The sequence below is a fragment of the Macaca thibetana genome, chromosome 7 (assembly GCF_024542745.1).
Source record: "Macaca thibetana thibetana isolate TM-01 chromosome 7, ASM2454274v1, whole genome shotgun sequence".
Classification (NCBI taxonomy): domain Eukaryota; kingdom Metazoa; phylum Chordata; class Mammalia; order Primates; family Cercopithecidae; genus Macaca; species Macaca thibetana.
In genome coordinates, this window is record NC_065584.1 from 123,955,668 (window position 1) to 123,973,724 (window position 18,057).

Here is an 18,057-nt window from a genome sequence, read left to right on the forward strand (position 1 = left end):
AGTGTTCACCTTTTCAGCCATCACCCAGGCATTCCGGGAGACTGGCTCGCCCGAAAGCCCCTGCCCCACCCCGCGGGCCCTCCTGGGTGGTCGCCTCAGCCCAGTCCCTGCTCGGGATGCTCGCTGATCACCCCGAGCCCGCGTGGCGCAAGAGCGCTAGCGCCTAGCCCGTGCGCGCCAAGGCTGCGTGGGCGGGCACCGACTTTTCTGAGAAGTTCCAGTGCTCCCAAGCCCCGACCCCCGCCCCCTTCACTTTCTAGCTGGAAAGTTGCGCGCCAGGCAGCGGGGGGCGGAGAGAGGAGCCCAGACTGGCCCCCCTCCCGCTTCCTGCCCGGCCGCCGCCCATTGGCCGGAGGAATCCCCAGGAATGCGAGCGCCCCTTTAAAAGCGCGCTGCTCCTCCGCCTTGCCAGCCACTGCGCCCGAGCTGGTCTGCGAGTTCAGGGCTCCTGCCTCTCTCCCGGCGCAACCTCCACTTCGGACGCACAGGCGGTCCCCGCGTCCCTCCAGCCTTCGCCGCCCTCTCCACCGCTCCCGGCCGCCGCGCTCCGGTCCACACAGGTAAGTCGCCCCCGGCGGCCGCCGAGGACCAAAGCTGCCGGGGACATCCACCTGGAGCGCTGAGGCTTCAGTCCCTCTGGTGGACCCCGGAACCCACACTCTCCCCGCTCTCCTGCCCCAGCCCGCCCCTCTCGGCCGCTGGAGGACTCTTCGGGACAAGGCTCCAGAGCCATCCTCTCCAGCCTTGGGGTTCACAAACCAACTGATCAGGACACCCCAAGATTTCTTTACTCTCTGAAGTCCTCCTTAAGCCTTTGTATCAGCACTCCAGGGGAGAGTCTGTACTTCCCCGTGCCCTCCCTGCAACTCCAAACTACATTCCTGATCTTGTTCACCTTCGACTTCCCAAAAGCCCCCGAATTGTTGGTCTTGCGCCCCCCACACTTTAAAACCAGCATCTCTTTCCTCCACGTCTCTCTGTCACTCACTCTCTCTCCCTCTCTCTCTCTCTCTCTCTCTCTCTCTCTCTCATGCTCTCTGGAAAGTAATCCTGTTGTCCTTCATTTCAGCAAACGCGGGGTCAAAGAGGGATGGTCCCGGCCCTGTCCCCATGCCCAGCCCTGTTTCTGCCCACCCTCCCTGCCTAACTGATCTCTGACCTTGGGCTCTTGTGCTTCCTGCTGTAGGATCCCTGCTGGGCACCAACAGCTCCACCATGGGGCTGGCCTGGGGACTAGGTGTCCTGTTCCTGTTGCATGTGTGTGGCACCAACCGCATTCCAGGTGAGTTTGTGTGGCACCTTTAGGGGAAGGAGGGACGAAGAAGAGGGGCTGGCTACCCCAGGTGTGCCCCTTCACATGCTGTCCTCTCCCAGCTCCTTTGCTCTTGAGCCTGACTGGACATCAGGACGCAGCTTCACTCTGATCCTGGTGTTTATTCAGCTCTTTCAGTGGCTGCCAGGAGTTTTCACCCCAGCCCTTTGTCTCCACCCCTAAGGACTCAGCCCCCTACCGCTGGTCCCAGCCTCCAAAGCTCACCATGTGTTCTCTCCTGCCTAACAGAGTCTGGGGGAGACAACAGCGTGTTTGACATCTTTGAACTCACCGGGGCTGCCCGCAAGGGGTCTGGGCGCCGACTGGTGAAGGGTCCTGACCCTTCCAGCCCAGCTTTCCGCATCGAGGATGCCAACCTGATCCCCCCTGTGCCTGATGACAAGTTCCAAGACCTGGTGGATGCTGTGCGGGCCGAGAAGGGTTTCCTGCTTCTGGCCTCCCTGAGGCAGATGAAGAAGACCCGGGGCACGCTGCTGGCCCTGGAGCGGAAAGACCACTCTGGCCAGGTCTTCAGCGTGGTGTCCAACGGCAAGGCGGGCACCCTGGACCTCAGCCTGACCGTCCAAGGAAAGCAGCACGTGGTGTCTGTGGAAGAAGCTCTCCTGGCAACCGGCCAGTGGAAGAGCATCACCCTGTTTGTGCAGGAAGACAGGGCCCAGCTGTACATCGACTGTGAAAAGATGGAGAATGCCGAGCTGGACGTCCCCATCCAAAGCGTCTTCACCAGAGACCTGGCCAGCATCGCCAGACTCCGCATCGCAAAGGGGGGCGTCAATGACAATTTCCAGGTGAGGCTTCTTCTGTGAGCCCTGCTCCGTGGGATCATCTGCTAGACAGGTGACCTGCCAGGAGGGCTACAGGAAATCCTGTCTGTAAACTAAAGCAGCAGTTCTCAGATTTTAGGCAGCATGAGCATCACCTGGAGGGCTTGTGAAAGCTCACGCTGCGGCACCCCAGCCCCGGAGTTTGGGATTCTGTAAAATGGCAACTCTAACAAGTACCAGGTGATGCTGATGCTGGTAGTCTGGGAAGCACACTTTGAAAACTACTCAAGGAAACAAGAAATGGTTTTCCTTTAGCAATCAGCCTGTTCAAGCCTTAGATACTCCCTAGGCTCTTAAGAAAATAGCTTATTTCAAATGCATTCCCCCAATTTTAATGTTGTTTGAAATGGATACTTTCTATGGGCAGAATCAGTACCACTTTGCTATTGGATTCCTCATGGGGATGCAGCTGGTCTCACATAAAAGGTTAAAATAGCAGTTAGTTGTTGCTGTTACAGCTTCATCTGCGCCTTAACTTCTAGATCTTTGCAAGGGTGGCTTTGAACTCCCACATTTAACTCTTTGACACTGGAAAGTGTCATTATATCCTCTGGGCTTAGGATCAGATTCCATTTCCTGTGTACCCAAGTAGGCTGATAACTGAATTCTTTGTAAAATACTCAAGACTTGGCAGAAGTCACAATTAAGATTTTGAAGTTTTTGGCAATTTATGTTGCTGTGTTATTTTGACATAGTGATCTTCAGACAGCTCTTTGAAGCTTTTAGAACATCTATTGTGTGCTTTTCCTAGCATAGAGACAGTCCTTCCCAAGCCCATCCCCACCCCGCTCAGCTTTCTACAAGTAATGTGTGTCCTCTGCCCACAGGGGGTGCTGCAGAATGTGAGGTTCGTCTTTGGAACCACACCAGAAGACATCCTCAGGAACAAAGGCTGCTCCAGCTGTGAGTACCCCTCTATTTTTAGAGCACATAGGGAAATCGGGGGGAAATTCCACCAAAAACAAGCTGAGGAATTTAGCAATAGTGGTTGTACATAAATTACCCCCAGTAAAATCATTAAGAGGCATACAAAAGTGACCTCAAGGGGTATCATACACACACACATGTATACACACACGTGCGCATACACGCCACCCCTCTATGTGCATCCTTCACACCAAATGAAATGTCTTCTACCACTAACAGCTCAAGAGGCTGGTTGGTAAGAGTCTCTCTTTGAAGTTTTCATTTTGTTTCTTGCCAGCTACCAGTGTCCTCCTCACCCTTGACAACAACGTGGTGAATGGTTCCAGCCCTGCCATCCGCACTAACTACATTGGCCACAAGACAAAGGACCTGCAAGCCATCTGCGGCATCTCCTGTGATGAGCTGTCCAGCATGGTCCTGGAACTCAGGGGCCTGCGCACCATCGTGACCACGCTGCAGGACAGCATCCGCAAAGTGGTCAGTGACCTCTACACCCAGCCCGTTAGCATGAACCCTGGCAGGTTTCTCACAGGTGGCCCCAAATGACTGAAAATGAGGGTGGACACTAATGATATTCTCTCCCATTTAGACTGAAGAGAACAAAGAGTTGGCCAATGAGCTGAGGCGGCCTCCCCTGTGCTATCACAACGGAGTTCAGTACAGAAATAACGAGGAATGGACTGTTGACAGCTGCACCGAGTGTCGCTGTCAGGTAAGCAGTCTTCGCCAACCAGAATAAGAGTCGACAGCTTTTGTTTGAACCTGCATCTTTGGGGAAATACCCACATCGCCACAGAGATTCTTTTTATGTTCCATGGCCTGATACCAAAGTGTTTTTTTCTTTTTCTTTAAGATGCAATTATGGCATCTATAAATTATTCTTTAAACTCTCAGATGGTTTATCAAAGTATTAATTACACCCTAGGCTAAGTATCTAAGAGAATGAATCTACTAAGACATCTGAATAATTTACCTACCTTAGTTCAAAGACTAAGTGTTGAATGTCAAGTACATAAAACCTGGTTGGAACATTCATTTTTTTTTTCCCCAACCCCGATTTATATTCAGTTTTGGCATAGGTTCTCTTGGTAGAGTAGCAATTGTTTTTCAAATCACTTAGCCTGACGCTGTTAGGATGTTACTGTCTACTTGGCTCAGATGGCACTGCCAGTTGTGTGTTATTCACTCTAGCATTCCCCCATGCCAGTGGCCAGTGAGTTTGGAGGTTCACCTGGCTTATCTATTAATAGCAAAGTATTTGAATTTGCTTAAATACAAATCACAGATGACTGGCTTTGGGAACCAACTTCATTAAATTCCCGTTCTTTCCCAATATAGAGACAGGTCACAGATCTATAGATGAGAAAAAAAAAATGCTTGTACATCTTCCTTCCTCCCCCCAAACACATAATATAAAAATGTAAAAGTCCTGGCTGAATTTCCTGAGTTTGATTTCAGACATAGATTTGGCCCATGGTGTTGGTTGGTTCCTCTGCTATAAATTCTTCGTACTGTAACTTCCACCCTTGACTAAGTAGCAATTAAAAAGAAGTTTCCAAGCAATGGAGTGACACGTCAACTAGCCCTAGAACTGTCTCTACGATAGTGGTGGTTGCAAATATTGACAGACAGATCTTCTATGAAAATCGTTCCACTAGAGCATTGACAGCCCCGACCATGTTTTGGCTTGTAAAGGAAATGTTACAGGATGTAGACTTCTGAACGCAACATGCTCAGCAGCCTGTTCCCCTCTCACTCTCTTGCCCTGCAGAACTCAGTTACCATCTGCAAAAAGGTGTCCTGTCCCATCATGCCCTGCTCCAATGCCACAGTTCCCGATGGAGAATGCTGTCCTCGCTGTTGGCGTAAGTTCCTCAAATGGCGTAACTATTCTTCAGTGACTAGATCAGTTCTACATACATCCTAGAGAGCCGAGCACAACACTGGAGCCCCACCCCCATCTCCGTCATGCTTTCATTCAGTTTCTGGCTGCAGCAGCTGCTTAACTGACAGCTTATCTGCTGTACACAGCCCAAAACTCCATTATCAGTACATCATAATTACCCCATCTGGATTGCAGTAATGGCAGTGAAGATCTTGGTATAGCTCATTCATTCCGATTTTTTGCTTTGAGGAAAAGAGATGAAGACGTGGCAGCAACCGCTCTAAGTTGACTGCTTTTAGAATTTGACCGTAGTGGCACAGAGTTAAGAAAAATCTGCTCACCAGAGATACTGACAGGCTTATTGTGTGAGCTGGCCTGATGAGGCCTGGAAGTTCTGCCCCTTTTATCTGTAGGGATAAGAGGGCCTGAGAGAGTAACAGCAAATTGAGCTCCAGAGCACCAAAAGAAATAAGGCATGGTGTTGTTCCATGGCACCTTATCCCTGGCTTTTGTTACCAGTAAAATTAATGACTCTGCTGAGACAATATTTAATGTAGCAGGTACAAGTTATAAAAGTGATTCATCACAACTGAGATGAGGAAGAAAACAGAAAAACAGCACGTGCCCTTCACATACACACACAGACACACACACACACACAGACACACACACACACACCCTTGTCACAGCTCAGAATAACCAGTTCCATCCAGGGATCATATTCGCGATACTGGCACTGTAATGATCGTTTTTACATCTATTTTCTGTTCCGCATTCACTTGAGATGTGCGTTAAAAGGAACAAAGCTAGCTGGAGGTAGCAAAGTTCTGAACTTGAATCAGGGATTGCTAAGAAAACTTACAACTAATGTCCAAAGAAAATAAGTCCTTTGTCTTCTGTCGGATACAGCTAGATGTGATTGTAGCCGTTTTGCCTGGGCAGATGGTAAACAAACATGCTGTCCTCTTATGACCGTATGTGCAGAGAAGGCCCCAAATGCTGGGGTGAGAGGAACAACAAACTGACTAACTCATGGCCGAGTTGGAGCCAGAGCCAACAACAGCTCGGCTGCCTTCAAACTCATCTGTCAAACACATGGTGTATGGCTCCCCTGACAGAAACGGCTCCTATAAGCTTCCTCAGACTCACGCATTCCTGGAAGGCTGAGACTGGAAATGCCTACCCAGATATCTTAAGTCACTAGAGGAAAACTCATTTGCATTGCTGAGTGGAGAAAGGAAAAGCAGTGACTAGGAGAGCGTACACTGTGGGAAGGCTCAGCTGTACTGAGCCAGGCAAAGCATCCGATGACCCCACTGCTGTACACATCATGACCTGGGGTAAACCCCTCGGCCGCTGGCCTAAGAAGTATGTTGCTTTTCATCCTGTATAACTGCAACTTTGTGCCGGCTCATATCATGTTCTAGAGAGTTCATGTACAGCACGGTGACCGTAGTTAATAATACTGGATTATACGCTTAAAATTTGCTAAGAGAGTAGATCTTAAGTCATCAAAAAAAAAGTAACTGTAAGATGATGGAGGTGTGTTAACTAGCTTGACAGTGGTAATCACAATATATGTGTGTATCAAAACAACATATTATACACCTTAAATGTCTATTGTCTTTGTCAGTGACACCTCAGTAAAGCCAAAAAGAAAGAAATGTATTGCTTTTCACCCTCTGGCAAGTGGAGGGCCCTGAACAGAGCCCTCTGAAGAACAGCCTGTCCTAACCATCATGTACCTGATGAACCTGTGTTTCCCCTGCAGCCAGCGACTCTGCGGACGATGGCTGGTCTCCATGGTCTGAGTGGACGTCCTGTTCTACGAGCTGTGGCAACGGAATTCAGCAGCGCGGCCGCTCCTGTGATAGCCTCAACAACCGATGTGAGGGCTCCTCGGTCCAGACACGCACCTGCCACATTCAGGAGTGCGACAAGAGATGTGAGCATCTTGGCTTCTTAGGGACATGGAGAACTGACCTGTCCTCGTTGTCATCACCGAGGGCAGCTCCACAGCATGGACATTAAGAACACGGGTTCTAGGATCTCTGGATCCCGATCCCACTGCTTCGCTGTGCACACCTGAGCACAGCTTACCCTCTCTGAGGCTGTTTCCTCATTTGCAATTTGGAGATAATAGTTCTTGATAAGTTCATCTTGAGCATTTTCTTTAGTTACTGCGTGTAAAGCAGTTAACATTGCGTTTGGTTCATGGTAAGCACCCTGTAAATGTTAGGATATTAACAGCAACCCATAAAAACAGCTCACTTCTCCGTTCTCTGGTAGAAAACGTTCCATGTTGACATTTGGGCCTGTGGCCAGGAGCCAATTTCTGCCGTACACTGGGTTTAGTTGCCATTGACCATTTCCTGGAAATAACGTGTGTGCTCCTGATGAGGGATTCTGTTTGGTTATCTCTAAGCCAAAACCATTTGTGACCATCAACTTTGTACTTTAGTTAAACAGGATGGTGGCTGGAGCCACTGGTCCCCGTGGTCATCTTGTTCTGTGACTTGTGGTGACGGTGTGATCACAAGGATCCGGCTCTGCAACTCTCCCAGCCCCCAGATGAACGGGAAACCCTGTGAAGGCGAAGCACGGGAGACCAAAGCCTGCAAGAAAGACGCCTGCCCCAGTAAGTGTGAGCTCAGCTGCAAGGTTGAGCATGGGCAGCAGCTCCGCCCAGCTGGTTGCCTGGCATCTGCAGCCTGCAGTTCAGTGGGTCATAGAGCAGGAAGGTTACCTACTAGAGAAACAAACAGAAGCAAAGTCCTGCATGCTCAGCAACTTCTTTTAATGAAAAACAAACTCCCCCTCTTCCCCAGCATTCTTTCCGTGTGTCAGGAGCAGAGGTTTCCTGAACGGGCTTAGGAGAGCCTATGACAAGGGAGGGATTTGAAAGTTGATCTTAATTGTTGCCTGTGGTTCATTTTCTTCCAGTCAATGGAGGCTGGGGTCCTTGGTCACCATGGGACATCTGTTCTGTCACCTGTGGAGGAGGGGTACAGAAACGTAGCCGGCTCTGCAACAACCCCACACCCCAGTTTGGAGGCAAGGACTGCATTGGTGACGTGACAGAAAACCAGATCTGCAACAAGCAGGACTGTCCAATTGGTGAGCCACGCAGCCCAGGATGAAAGGACCTAGGAGCTTTGCTATTTTACTGAATGCTGCAGTCAGCATTCGAGGAGATTCCAGCTTGGTTAGTCCTGAGTGATCTGATTCTAAGATGCAGATGGACAACATAATCCCAACAAGTTATCAGTTCCCCATACCCTATAATACCTTACACTGTGTTAAGTGTTCAGCATGGCAGTACGGCAGCTTAGACTAACCATTTACTGTGCCTCTCTCTCCTTGTCTCAGATGGATGCCTGTCCAATCCCTGCTTTGCCGGCGTGAAGTGTACTAGCTACCCTGATGGCAGCTGGAAATGTGGTGCTTGTCCCCCTGGTTACAGTGGAAATGGCATCCAGTGCACAGATGTTGATGAGGTGAGGAACTGATGCACTCCGAGTTTCTGGATCTAGGAAAGCAGCTAACCTGTGCAGTCGCTTCCTTATGGCAGTGACTTCCGAACACGAAGCACGCTCTTATTTCCTCCATAGTGCAAAGAAGTGCCTGATGCCTGCTTCAACCACAACGGAGAGCACAGGTGTAAGAATACGGACCCCGGCTACAACTGCCTGCCCTGCCCCCCGCGCTTCACCGGCTCACAGCCCTTTGGCCAGGGCGTCGAATATGCCACAGCCAACAAACAGGTACAGTCAACTAGACGAGTAAACCAGAGGAGAGGAGAGCTGTCCTTGACCAAAACAACTAGGAGAGGGAGGAATGTAATTTCATACCATTCACAAAAAAAAAAAAAAGGGCGAGGAGATGAATGTATGGTCTAGTTCTAGAAATGTGACTAGAAAATCCATGGTAAATCCTGCAGGGGAAAAATAGTCTACCATATTTAACAATGCTGCTCTGGAATAAGTTGTGAGCAGATGGACTTGTAAACGCCTAGGTGCTGAGCAAATTCAAGAAAAAGAAACATAAAGCAAAGTTTGCCTACAGCCTCAGGGAGAATGGGGAGGAACAGAGGTAATTACCCACACTCTTCCAAATGGAGCCTCTGTCTGCTCAGAGATGACAGGGATCTGGACCGTTGTTTCCATGAAATCTGGGGATCCTCGAAAGCTCTGGGTAACAGGAGGATGGTGTGCCCTTAGGTGTGCAAGCCCCGTAACCCCTGCACGGATGGAACCCACGACTGCAACAAGAACGCCAAGTGCAACTACCTGGGCCACTACAGCGACCCCATGTACCGCTGCGAGTGCAAGCCCGGCTACGCTGGCAATGGCATCATCTGCGGGGAGGACACAGACCTGGATGGCTGGCCCAATGAGGACCTGGTGTGCGTGGCCAATGCGACTTACCACTGCAAAAAGGTATAGCCAGGTCCCTTGTGTGCCTCCGGAAAGAGGGCCCATCACCTTATCAAAACACAGGCTAAGGAATTTTAAATACTTAAAGTCTGGACATGAAACTAAAAGATTAAATCTCCCGAAGGTAGAGGGGCACTAATTCCTATGAAAATTAATACCACTTGGTGCCAAAAACATGAACAGGCTCTTTTGGGCACCTGTGTTCCACAGTCAACTCTTCTGTCCAAAACAAAGTTCAGTACTCTATCCAAACACCAGCAAAACATGACTTGTGTTCACAACATCTATAAAGCCTAGAGCATTTACACCAATTCTGTATGTATATCCCCCAAGAAAAGTTTTACTTTCTTGTCTTCCCATAAAAAAACATATGCTGTTACTGAGCCAAATTCTGTTCTTTTTCTATTTGGAATTCCAGGTACACTCCTCATGCATGAGCTGAGCATGAGGAAGGCAACTGAAGCAGTGATATATGTCTTCTCTTTCCTAGGATAATTGCCCCAACCTCCCCAACTCAGGCCAGGAAGACTATGACAAGGATGGAATTGGTGATGCCTGTGATGATGACGATGACAATGATAAAATTCCAGATGACAGGGTAAAAACAGTTTTCCATCCCGTTTTCATCTTTTTAATTCAGCAACAGCCTGAAGCACTTCAGGATTCAAGGAAATTACATGGCTATAGCAAAAAATATACCAAATCAATACACAGGATAATTAGAAATTATTCATTGTGTTCCAGTAGTTTAAGGATGTAGATGTTGCCAAGAAAATTTTTAAATGAGGGTTTTGTTTTTCATCAGAACTGTTTTTCTCTGCACTTGAGAAATTATAGTGCATAAACAAATGTCACTTTGTTCCCTAGATTCATTTCAAATGTCACATCGAAATGACAGTAAAATTGACTCTGGGCACACTACGAACTGAGATGATGGGATTATATTCTACATCTCACTAACTTCTAACCTAAAATGGGGATCCATTTTTTAACTATGTCCTTTTAACTTCTGTAGTGATGATTTTACACTGAGTAGTCAATTAGCCTATCCACAAAGTAGAAAGTAATTATTGCCGATGTTCGCAGCTTTAGACATATTATGCACATGGTTTGAGGCTTGAGCTCTTTTCAGGGACAACAGTGTTAAGTGCTCCATTTCTTCTCTTTGCAGGACAACTGTCCATTCCATTACAACCCAGCTCAGTATGACTATGACAGAGATGACGTGGGAGACCGCTGTGACAACTGTCCCTACAACCACAACCCAGATCAGGCAGACACAGACAGCAATGGGGAAGGAGACGCCTGTGCTGCAGACATTGACGGGGACGGTAAGGTGCTGCCTGATCAGTGGGCCTGCGGGAGACAGGGACATGACACCGCTTTCCAAACTTACTTCTGTCTAGTCCTGGCTATTAGTATGCACTTTGGTGGACATATCCAAGGCTGGAGAGCCCAGCTCTTATTTGTCCCTTGTTCTCTTCAGGTATCCTCAGTGAACGGGACAACTGCCAGTACGTCTACAATGTGGACCAGAGAGACACTGACATGGATGGGGTTGGAGATCAGTGTGACAACTGCCCCTTGGAACACAATCCAGATCAGGTAGGTGGACTCCTTTCAGAGTCTTTCAGTAAACTGTTGGAATAGTCCTTTCATGGCCTTTGAAAAATGAGCTTAACGAAGTTCAAACATTGTCATGACCGTGGCTCCCTGGGTTCTCATAGCCAAGTGGAATATGTTCATGTAAATAATTTGCCTGATGTGAGCTCCTTGCACAGAGTCTCACAGATCTTTAGCATGAAGATCTCGTAACTTCAGCCTTACCTTCTGTAAGAAGGGCTACTGGACTTGCTCTGCGTGGTCTACCATTGTTAAGATAAATTATACAAAGCAGAGATTTGTGACTGACAACTGTCCAGTAATATTAATCATATATAATACTAAGAGATGGAAAAATAAATGTGCACAAGCAAAATAACCATGTTCATGGCTAATGATGTAATCTAGCTCTAAGAAAATCATCAAACTAAGGATATGTCCAAAACTTGGAGAAACCCCATTTCTTTGTCATTCTTCAAAAGTTTCTGGCATTACGAACGTTCTTTACCTATGCTAAGGAGTGCTACACATCAACATTACACAGAACAGGCTCTCTGTCTGAAAGTATTTCTTTCTTGTGTAACTGCCCATCATTTTCTAAGGATAAAATTTAAGGCTTTTTTCCCCCTAAAATGAATTGTTCTGGAAGCTTAGAAACCAGCTTTTTTTAATGGTAAATTTTTATAAGATTAAAGAAATGAGGAAATCCAGCTTCTCCCTCCTAAGATTTGTTCCTGTGAAGTCTTGTCAAACATAAAACAATAGGATGAATGGCTCTGGGGCCATCAAAAGCTTGAATGATCTGGGTTAGCTTTGCTGATCAGATGGCATTGATAATCATTTATTTTGAGTTTGAAACTTACCATAAATTAAATTTCAATATCATGTAACCTCACTGGATGAGTTTTTGATTCCTCAGATAAAAATAAATTTTACAACAAAATTCAAGCATGATGTAAAAATCTTGTAAGCAAAGACCATAAATACTGGCAAGAAGAATTCCAGTGTGTATATAAACAGTCCCTAAGCAGCCCATGCATACTGAATAAAATACTCTGAGAAAAACTGTTTTGGAAAAATTTAGAGTTTGACTTTACCTGAGCCTACAGGTGACAATCCTTATAGATACTAGGTGTATAAAATCAAATGCGTAAAAGAAAAAGCCAAAGTAATTTATCCCTGTCATTCACGCTACCCAGACAGTATACAACGCAGAGACCATCTTTTGCCATCTTTTCAGGACTTAGAGAAATTGACATGTCAACAGTTTTACAACTGAAACCTTCTAAGGAAATTCTCTATTAAAGTATCCAGAGAATTTCATTTAACATTAAACATTTAACAGTTAACAGTTAACATTTCATTTCATCTTTAAAAATTAAATAACTCTATTTGATTTTATTTAGAAAGTTTTATATTTAAAACATTTTTAATTATCCCTTCTCAGATTTTTGTAGGAAAACAAGGACGAAGGAAAAAAACGTTTAAAATGTAATGGCTACTATTGCTATCTTTCTGCAGGAGTATATAAATAGACATGAAACCCCACTGGCTATATCAAACAATGAAGAATTTTCCCTGTGGTGGGGGCATAAGTTATCCTCAACATGAATGGTTTATAATGCAATTTACCCTCCATTTACATCCCTCTTTCAGCTGGACTCTGACTCAGACCGCATTGGAGATACCTGTGACAACAATCAGGATATTGATGAAGATGGCCACCAGAACAATCTGGACAACTGTCCCTATGTGCCCAATGCCAACCAGGCTGACCATGACAAAGATGGCAAGGGAGATGCCTGTGACCACGATGATGACAACGATGGCATTCCTGATGACAGGGACAACTGCAGACTCGTGCCCAATCCCGACCAGAAGGACTCTGACGGTGAGTCAGGGGAGTCAATTTCTAAGAGAGGGACTGCTGGCACGGCTGTGTAGATTGAGGAAATGAAAACAAGGCTGAAAGCATTTGAGAGGATGAAGGGACCAAATGCCAACTTAGACAAGATAGTGACATTTCTGACACCAGTAACAATAATAGCACTTCAGAATTTTGCTGAACTCTTGCTTTTTTGACCCCAGGTGATGGTCGAGGTGATGCTTGCAAAGATGATTTTGACCATGACAATGTGCCAGACATTGATGACATCTGTCCTGAGAATGTTGACATCAGTGAGACCGATTTCCGCCGATTCCAGATGATTCCTCTGGATCCCAAAGGGACATCCCAAAATGACCCTAACTGGGTTGTACGCCATCAGGGCAAAGAACTCGTCCAGACTGTCAACTGTGACCCTGGACTCGCTGTAGGTGAGTAGTGAGTTCTTAGGTCAAGAGGCTGATGCATACATGGGGAAAAACAAATAGAAAACCTGGCAGTTGTACCTATCCCTGCGGGTGCTGAGGATGTCTGGGAACATGATGGAGAACCTTCTGAAGGCTGCAGGTTTTAACCTGGCTCTGGGCTCATCTTCCAGGTTATGACGAGTTTAATGCTGTGGACTTCAGTGGCACCTTCTTCATCAACACCGAAAGGGACGATGACTATGCTGGATTTGTCTTTGGCTACCAGTCCAGCAGCCGCTTCTATGTTGTGATGTGGAAGCAAGTCACCCAGTCCTACTGGGACACCAACCCCACGAGGGCTCAGGGGTACTCAGGCCTTTCTGTGAAAGTTGTGAACTCCACCACGGGGCCTGGCGAGCACCTGCGGAATGCCCTGTGGCACACAGGAAACACCCCTGGCCAGGTAAGAAGCAAAGTCCTACAGCAGAGAGAGAGCTGATGGGTGCCTGACTAGCGATGGGGACACTGTGCTTTGACCAAGACTCTGACCAGGGAGTCTTAGAGAGTTCCCAGCATCACCAGCTGCAGCACTGAGCTCTGCTTTGTGAAAACATAACAGTGTTGAAAAGGGAGCTTGACCTTGACCAAGAATTGCCCCGCAGATCCTAAGGTGCCTTCAGCCTTTTCAAACAAAAACCTCCTTCCCTCCTCTCTGTCTGCTTTATGTGTGCGCTCAGTGGCACACAACAAATGTGAGAGGGCTTGGAACAATTCCCCATTGCAGCCCTCTAACTTAGATCAGCTCGGTACCTTTCAAGCGTTGTTTCTGATGGAATGAAACAGAAATCTTTACCTGAAGGAGCTGTGTTTCAACCTTTCCTTTTCCTTTTCCTTTTCCTTCAGGTGCGCACCCTGTGGCATGACCCTCGTCACATAGGCTGGAAAGATTTCACCGCCTACAGATGGCGTCTCAGCCACAGGCCAAAGACGGGTTTCATTAGGTATGATCGTACTGATTCAATTTCACTTAAAGTCACACTAATGGACAAAAAGACAAAAAGTATGAAATAGCATTGTCACTAAACAAGACTTTTTTCCCCTGCAGAGTGGTGATGTATGAAGGGAAGAAAATCATGGCTGACTCAGGACCCATCTATGATAAAACCTATGCTGGTGGTAGACTAGGGTTGTTTGTCTTCTCTCAAGAAATGGTGTTCTTCTCCGACCTGAAATACGAATGTAGAGGTAAGAGCAACATCACCATGAATGTACACCGGACACCTCCATTGCAGACTAATACCAAGGATGACAGTTATGGGGAAGTCCATTGTAAAGACTGCTTTGGAGACAGGGTTATTTCTATTTTGCTTGTGAGGACACAAGGACAAAAATGGAATAATGCCTAGGCACTATGGCTTATGAGTTCCCGAGTCCTTAGTTACAATATTAGTTTGCTTAGCAGTTTCTGCGCTGCTCATACACAGTGCAAAGGTAGGCTGCAGAAAAGCTCCTATACAATTTGGACTTCATTAATAATACTGTTCTTTACAATTATGTATTTATATATCTTACTGCTTGGTGTTTTATTCATGCCATCAGAGCACAAGTTAGAATTCCCAACTTTTCCCTGTATATAAAGAAGGGAGAGGAATGTTGCTTTCATATTGGCATGTTAAATTAAGGTTTACTATTAAACTTAGCTTTTTTTTGCTTCATTCTTTTTTACTCAGTGAGTACTTAAGCTTGCTGAGTCCAACACTGGCTCTACCACAAAATAAGCACTTAATATATATTTACTGGGCCAAGGCCAGATACTGAAAAGATCAATCAGAGTAGAGAAAGATGGTTGATTTTACACACACAAAAAAAAATCTAAATTATTAATGTAATTTTTGAGTCTGAATTTTTAAAATAAGACTCCCTAAACTTTTAACATTGAAAGCCTTGGAAAGCATAATATACGTTCTGGAAGGTTCATGCCATGTTGGTCACCTAGCATCGATGTCAGCTCACAAAATTAAATGCTAATATGCTTGAACAATCTTAAATTAGGCTTTTGTCATTAGAAAAGTAGAGCTATTCCTATGTGGTTTAACTTATTAACTGATACTAAGATGTCTGTGCTTTTATGAATTAGTTTTCATTTGTATATTTATTTATATTTGTTTATTTTAACAGATCCCTAATCATCAAACTGTTGATTGAAAGACTGATGATAAACCAATGCTGGTATTGCACCTTCTGGAACTATGGGCTTGAGAAAACCCCCAGGATCACTTCTCCTTGCCTTCCTTTTTTTCTCTGCTTTCATCAGTGTGGACTCCTAGAACATGCGACCTGCCTCAAGAAAATGCAGTTTTCGAAAACAGACTCAGCGTGCAGCCTCTAATGAATAAGACATCTTCCAAGCATACAAACAATTGCTTTGGTTTCCTTTTGAAAAAGCATCTACTTGCTTCCGTTGGGAAGGTGCCCATTCCACTCTGCCCGTGTCACAGAGCAGGGTGCTATTGTGAGGCCATCTCTGAGCAGTGGACTCAAAAGCATTTTCAGGCATGTCAGAGAAGGGAGGACTCACTAGACTTAGCAAACAAAACCACCCTGACATCCTCCTTCAGGAACACGGGGAGCAGAGGCCAAAGCACTAAGGGGAGGGCGCATACCTGAGACGATTGTATGAAGAAAATATGGAGGAACTGTTACGTGTTCGGTACTAAGTCATTTTCAGGGGATTGAAAGACTATTGCTGGATTTCATGATGCTGACTGGTGTTAGCTGATTAACCCATGTAAATAGACACTTAAATAGAAGCAGGAAAGGGAGAGAAAGACTGGCTTCTGGACTTCCTCCCTGATCCCCACCCCTTACTTGTCACCTGCAGTGGCCAGAATTAGGGAATCCGAATCAAACCAGTGTAAGGCAGTGCTGGCTGCCATTGCCTGGTCACATTGAAATTGGTGTTTTCATTCTGGAAGTAGCTTATGCAGATGTAGCAGGAAAATAGGAAAATCTACCATCTCAGTGAGCACCAGCTGCCTCCCAAAGGAGGGGCAGCCACGCTTGTATTTTAATGGTTACAAAGGCACAAAATTATTGTCAACCTAACTAAAACATTCCTTTTCTCTTTTTTCCTGAATTATCATGGAGTTTTCTAATTCTCTCTTTTGGCGTGTAGATTTTTTTTAAAATGCTTTACGATGTAAAATATTTATTTTTTACTTATTCTGGAAGATCTGGCTGAAGGATTATTCAAGGAACAGGAAGAAGCGTAAAGACTATCCATGTCATCTTTGTTGAGAGTCTTCGTGACTGTAAGATTGTAAATACAGATTATTTATTAACTCTGTTCTGCCTGGAATTTAGGCTTCATATGGAAAGTGTTTGACAGCAAGTAGTTGACATTTATCAGCAAATCTCTTGCAAGAACAGCACAAGGAAAATCAGCCTAATGAGCTGCTCTGCCCCTTGTGCCCAGAGTGGATGTTCTGGGATTCTTTTTTCTTTGTTTTATCTTTTCAAGTGGAATTAGTTGGTTATCCATTTGCAAATGTTTTAAATTGCAAAGAAAGCCATGAGGTCTTCAATCCTGTTTTACCCCATCCCTTGTGCCTATTTCCAGGGAGAAGGAAAGCATATACACTTTTTTCTTTGATTTTTCCAAAAGAGAAAAAAATGACAAAGGTGAAACTTACATACAAATATTACCTCATTTGTTGTGTGACTGAGTAAAGAATTTTTGGATCAAGCAGAAAGAGTTTAAGTGTCTAACAAACTTAAAGCTACTGTAGTACCTAAAAAGTCAATGTTGTACATAGTATAAAAACTCTGCAGAGAAGTATTCCCAATAAGGAAATAGCATTGAAATGTTAAATACAATTTCTGAAAGTTACGTGTTTTTTTTTCTATCATCTTGTATACCATTGCTTTATTTTTATAAATTATTTTCTCATTGCCATTGGAATAGAGATCTCAGATTGTGTAGATATGCTATTTAAATAATTTATCAGGAAATACTGCCTGTAGCGTTACTATTTCTATTTTTATATAATGTTTGCACACTGAATTGAAGAATTGTTGGTTTTTTCCTTTTTTTTTTTTTTTTTTTTTTTTTTTTTTTTTTTTTTTTTTTTTTTTTTTGCTTTTGACCTCCCCCTATTTTTACTATTTGCCAATACCTTTTTCTAGGAATGTGCTTTTTTTGTACACATTTTTATCCATTTTACATTCTAAAGCAGTGTAAGTTGTATATTACTGTTTCTTATGTACAAGGAACAACAATAAATCATATGGAAATTTATATTTATACTTAATGTATCCATGCTTATTTGTTCTCTACTGGCTTTATGTCATGAGGTATATAGGTAAATACCATTCATAAATCAATATAGCATATACAAAAAAATTACAGTAAATCATAGCAACATTCACAGTTCGTATGTGCTTTAGAAAGACTGAGTTGCTCAGGCCTAGGCTTAGAATTTGCTGGGTTTGTGGAATAAAAGAACAAAATGATACATTAGCCTGCCATATCAGAAACATATAAAAGAGAAATTATCCCTAAGTCAAGGGCCCCATAAGAATAAAATTTCATATTAATGTCATTAGATGTCACTGAATCCTTTTCAAAGTGCAGTATGAAAACAAAGGGAAAAACACTGAAGCACACGCAACTCTTGCAGTGACATTTTCTGACCCAGGAATGATGCACTGGATGGGCAACACGACTGTATGTTGTGGAGACACTTCGGAAGTAAATGT

The 18,057-nt window shown here is 45.0% G+C and overlaps 1 protein-coding gene across 1 annotated transcript; it reads left to right on the top strand.

Annotated features, from left to right (window-relative positions):
• Nucleotides 1-267: 267 nt before the first annotated feature.
• On the top strand, nt 268-17,604 carry THBS1 (thrombospondin 1). The gene is made up of 22 exons (XM_050795872.1): nt 268-560; nt 1,187-1,282; nt 1,562-2,121; nt 2,985-3,060; nt 3,362-3,561; nt 3,674-3,796; nt 4,856-4,949; nt 6,741-6,914; nt 7,431-7,607; nt 7,913-8,086; nt 8,339-8,466; nt 8,581-8,733; nt 9,190-9,408; nt 9,896-10,003; nt 10,577-10,736; nt 10,892-11,010; nt 12,664-12,898; nt 13,096-13,323; nt 13,491-13,762; nt 14,203-14,300; nt 14,405-14,544; nt 15,478-17,604. The coding sequence occupies exons 2-22, from the start codon at nt 1,216-1,218 to the stop codon at nt 15,483-15,485; spliced, it is 3,513 nt and encodes a 1,170-aa protein (XP_050651829.1). The 5' UTR covers nt 268-560; nt 1,187-1,215; the 3' UTR covers nt 15,486-17,604.
• The last annotated feature ends 453 nt before the right edge of the window (nt 17,605-18,057 follow it).

Bases quoted from the DNA above. Each gene is read 5' to 3' on its own strand.
- THBS1 (XM_050795872.1), top strand. From the start codon at position 1,216: ATGGGGCTGGCCTGGGGACTAGGTGTCCTGTTCCTGTTGCATGTGTGT. The intron at 2,122-2,984 runs GTGAGGCTTCTT...CTCTGCCCACAG, and splicing joins GCGTCAATGACAATTTCCAG to GGGGTGCTGCAGAATGTGAG. The intron at 6,915-7,430 runs GTGAGCATCTTG...TTTGTACTTTAG, and splicing joins TCAGGAGTGCGACAAGAGAT to TTAAACAGGATGGTGGCTGG.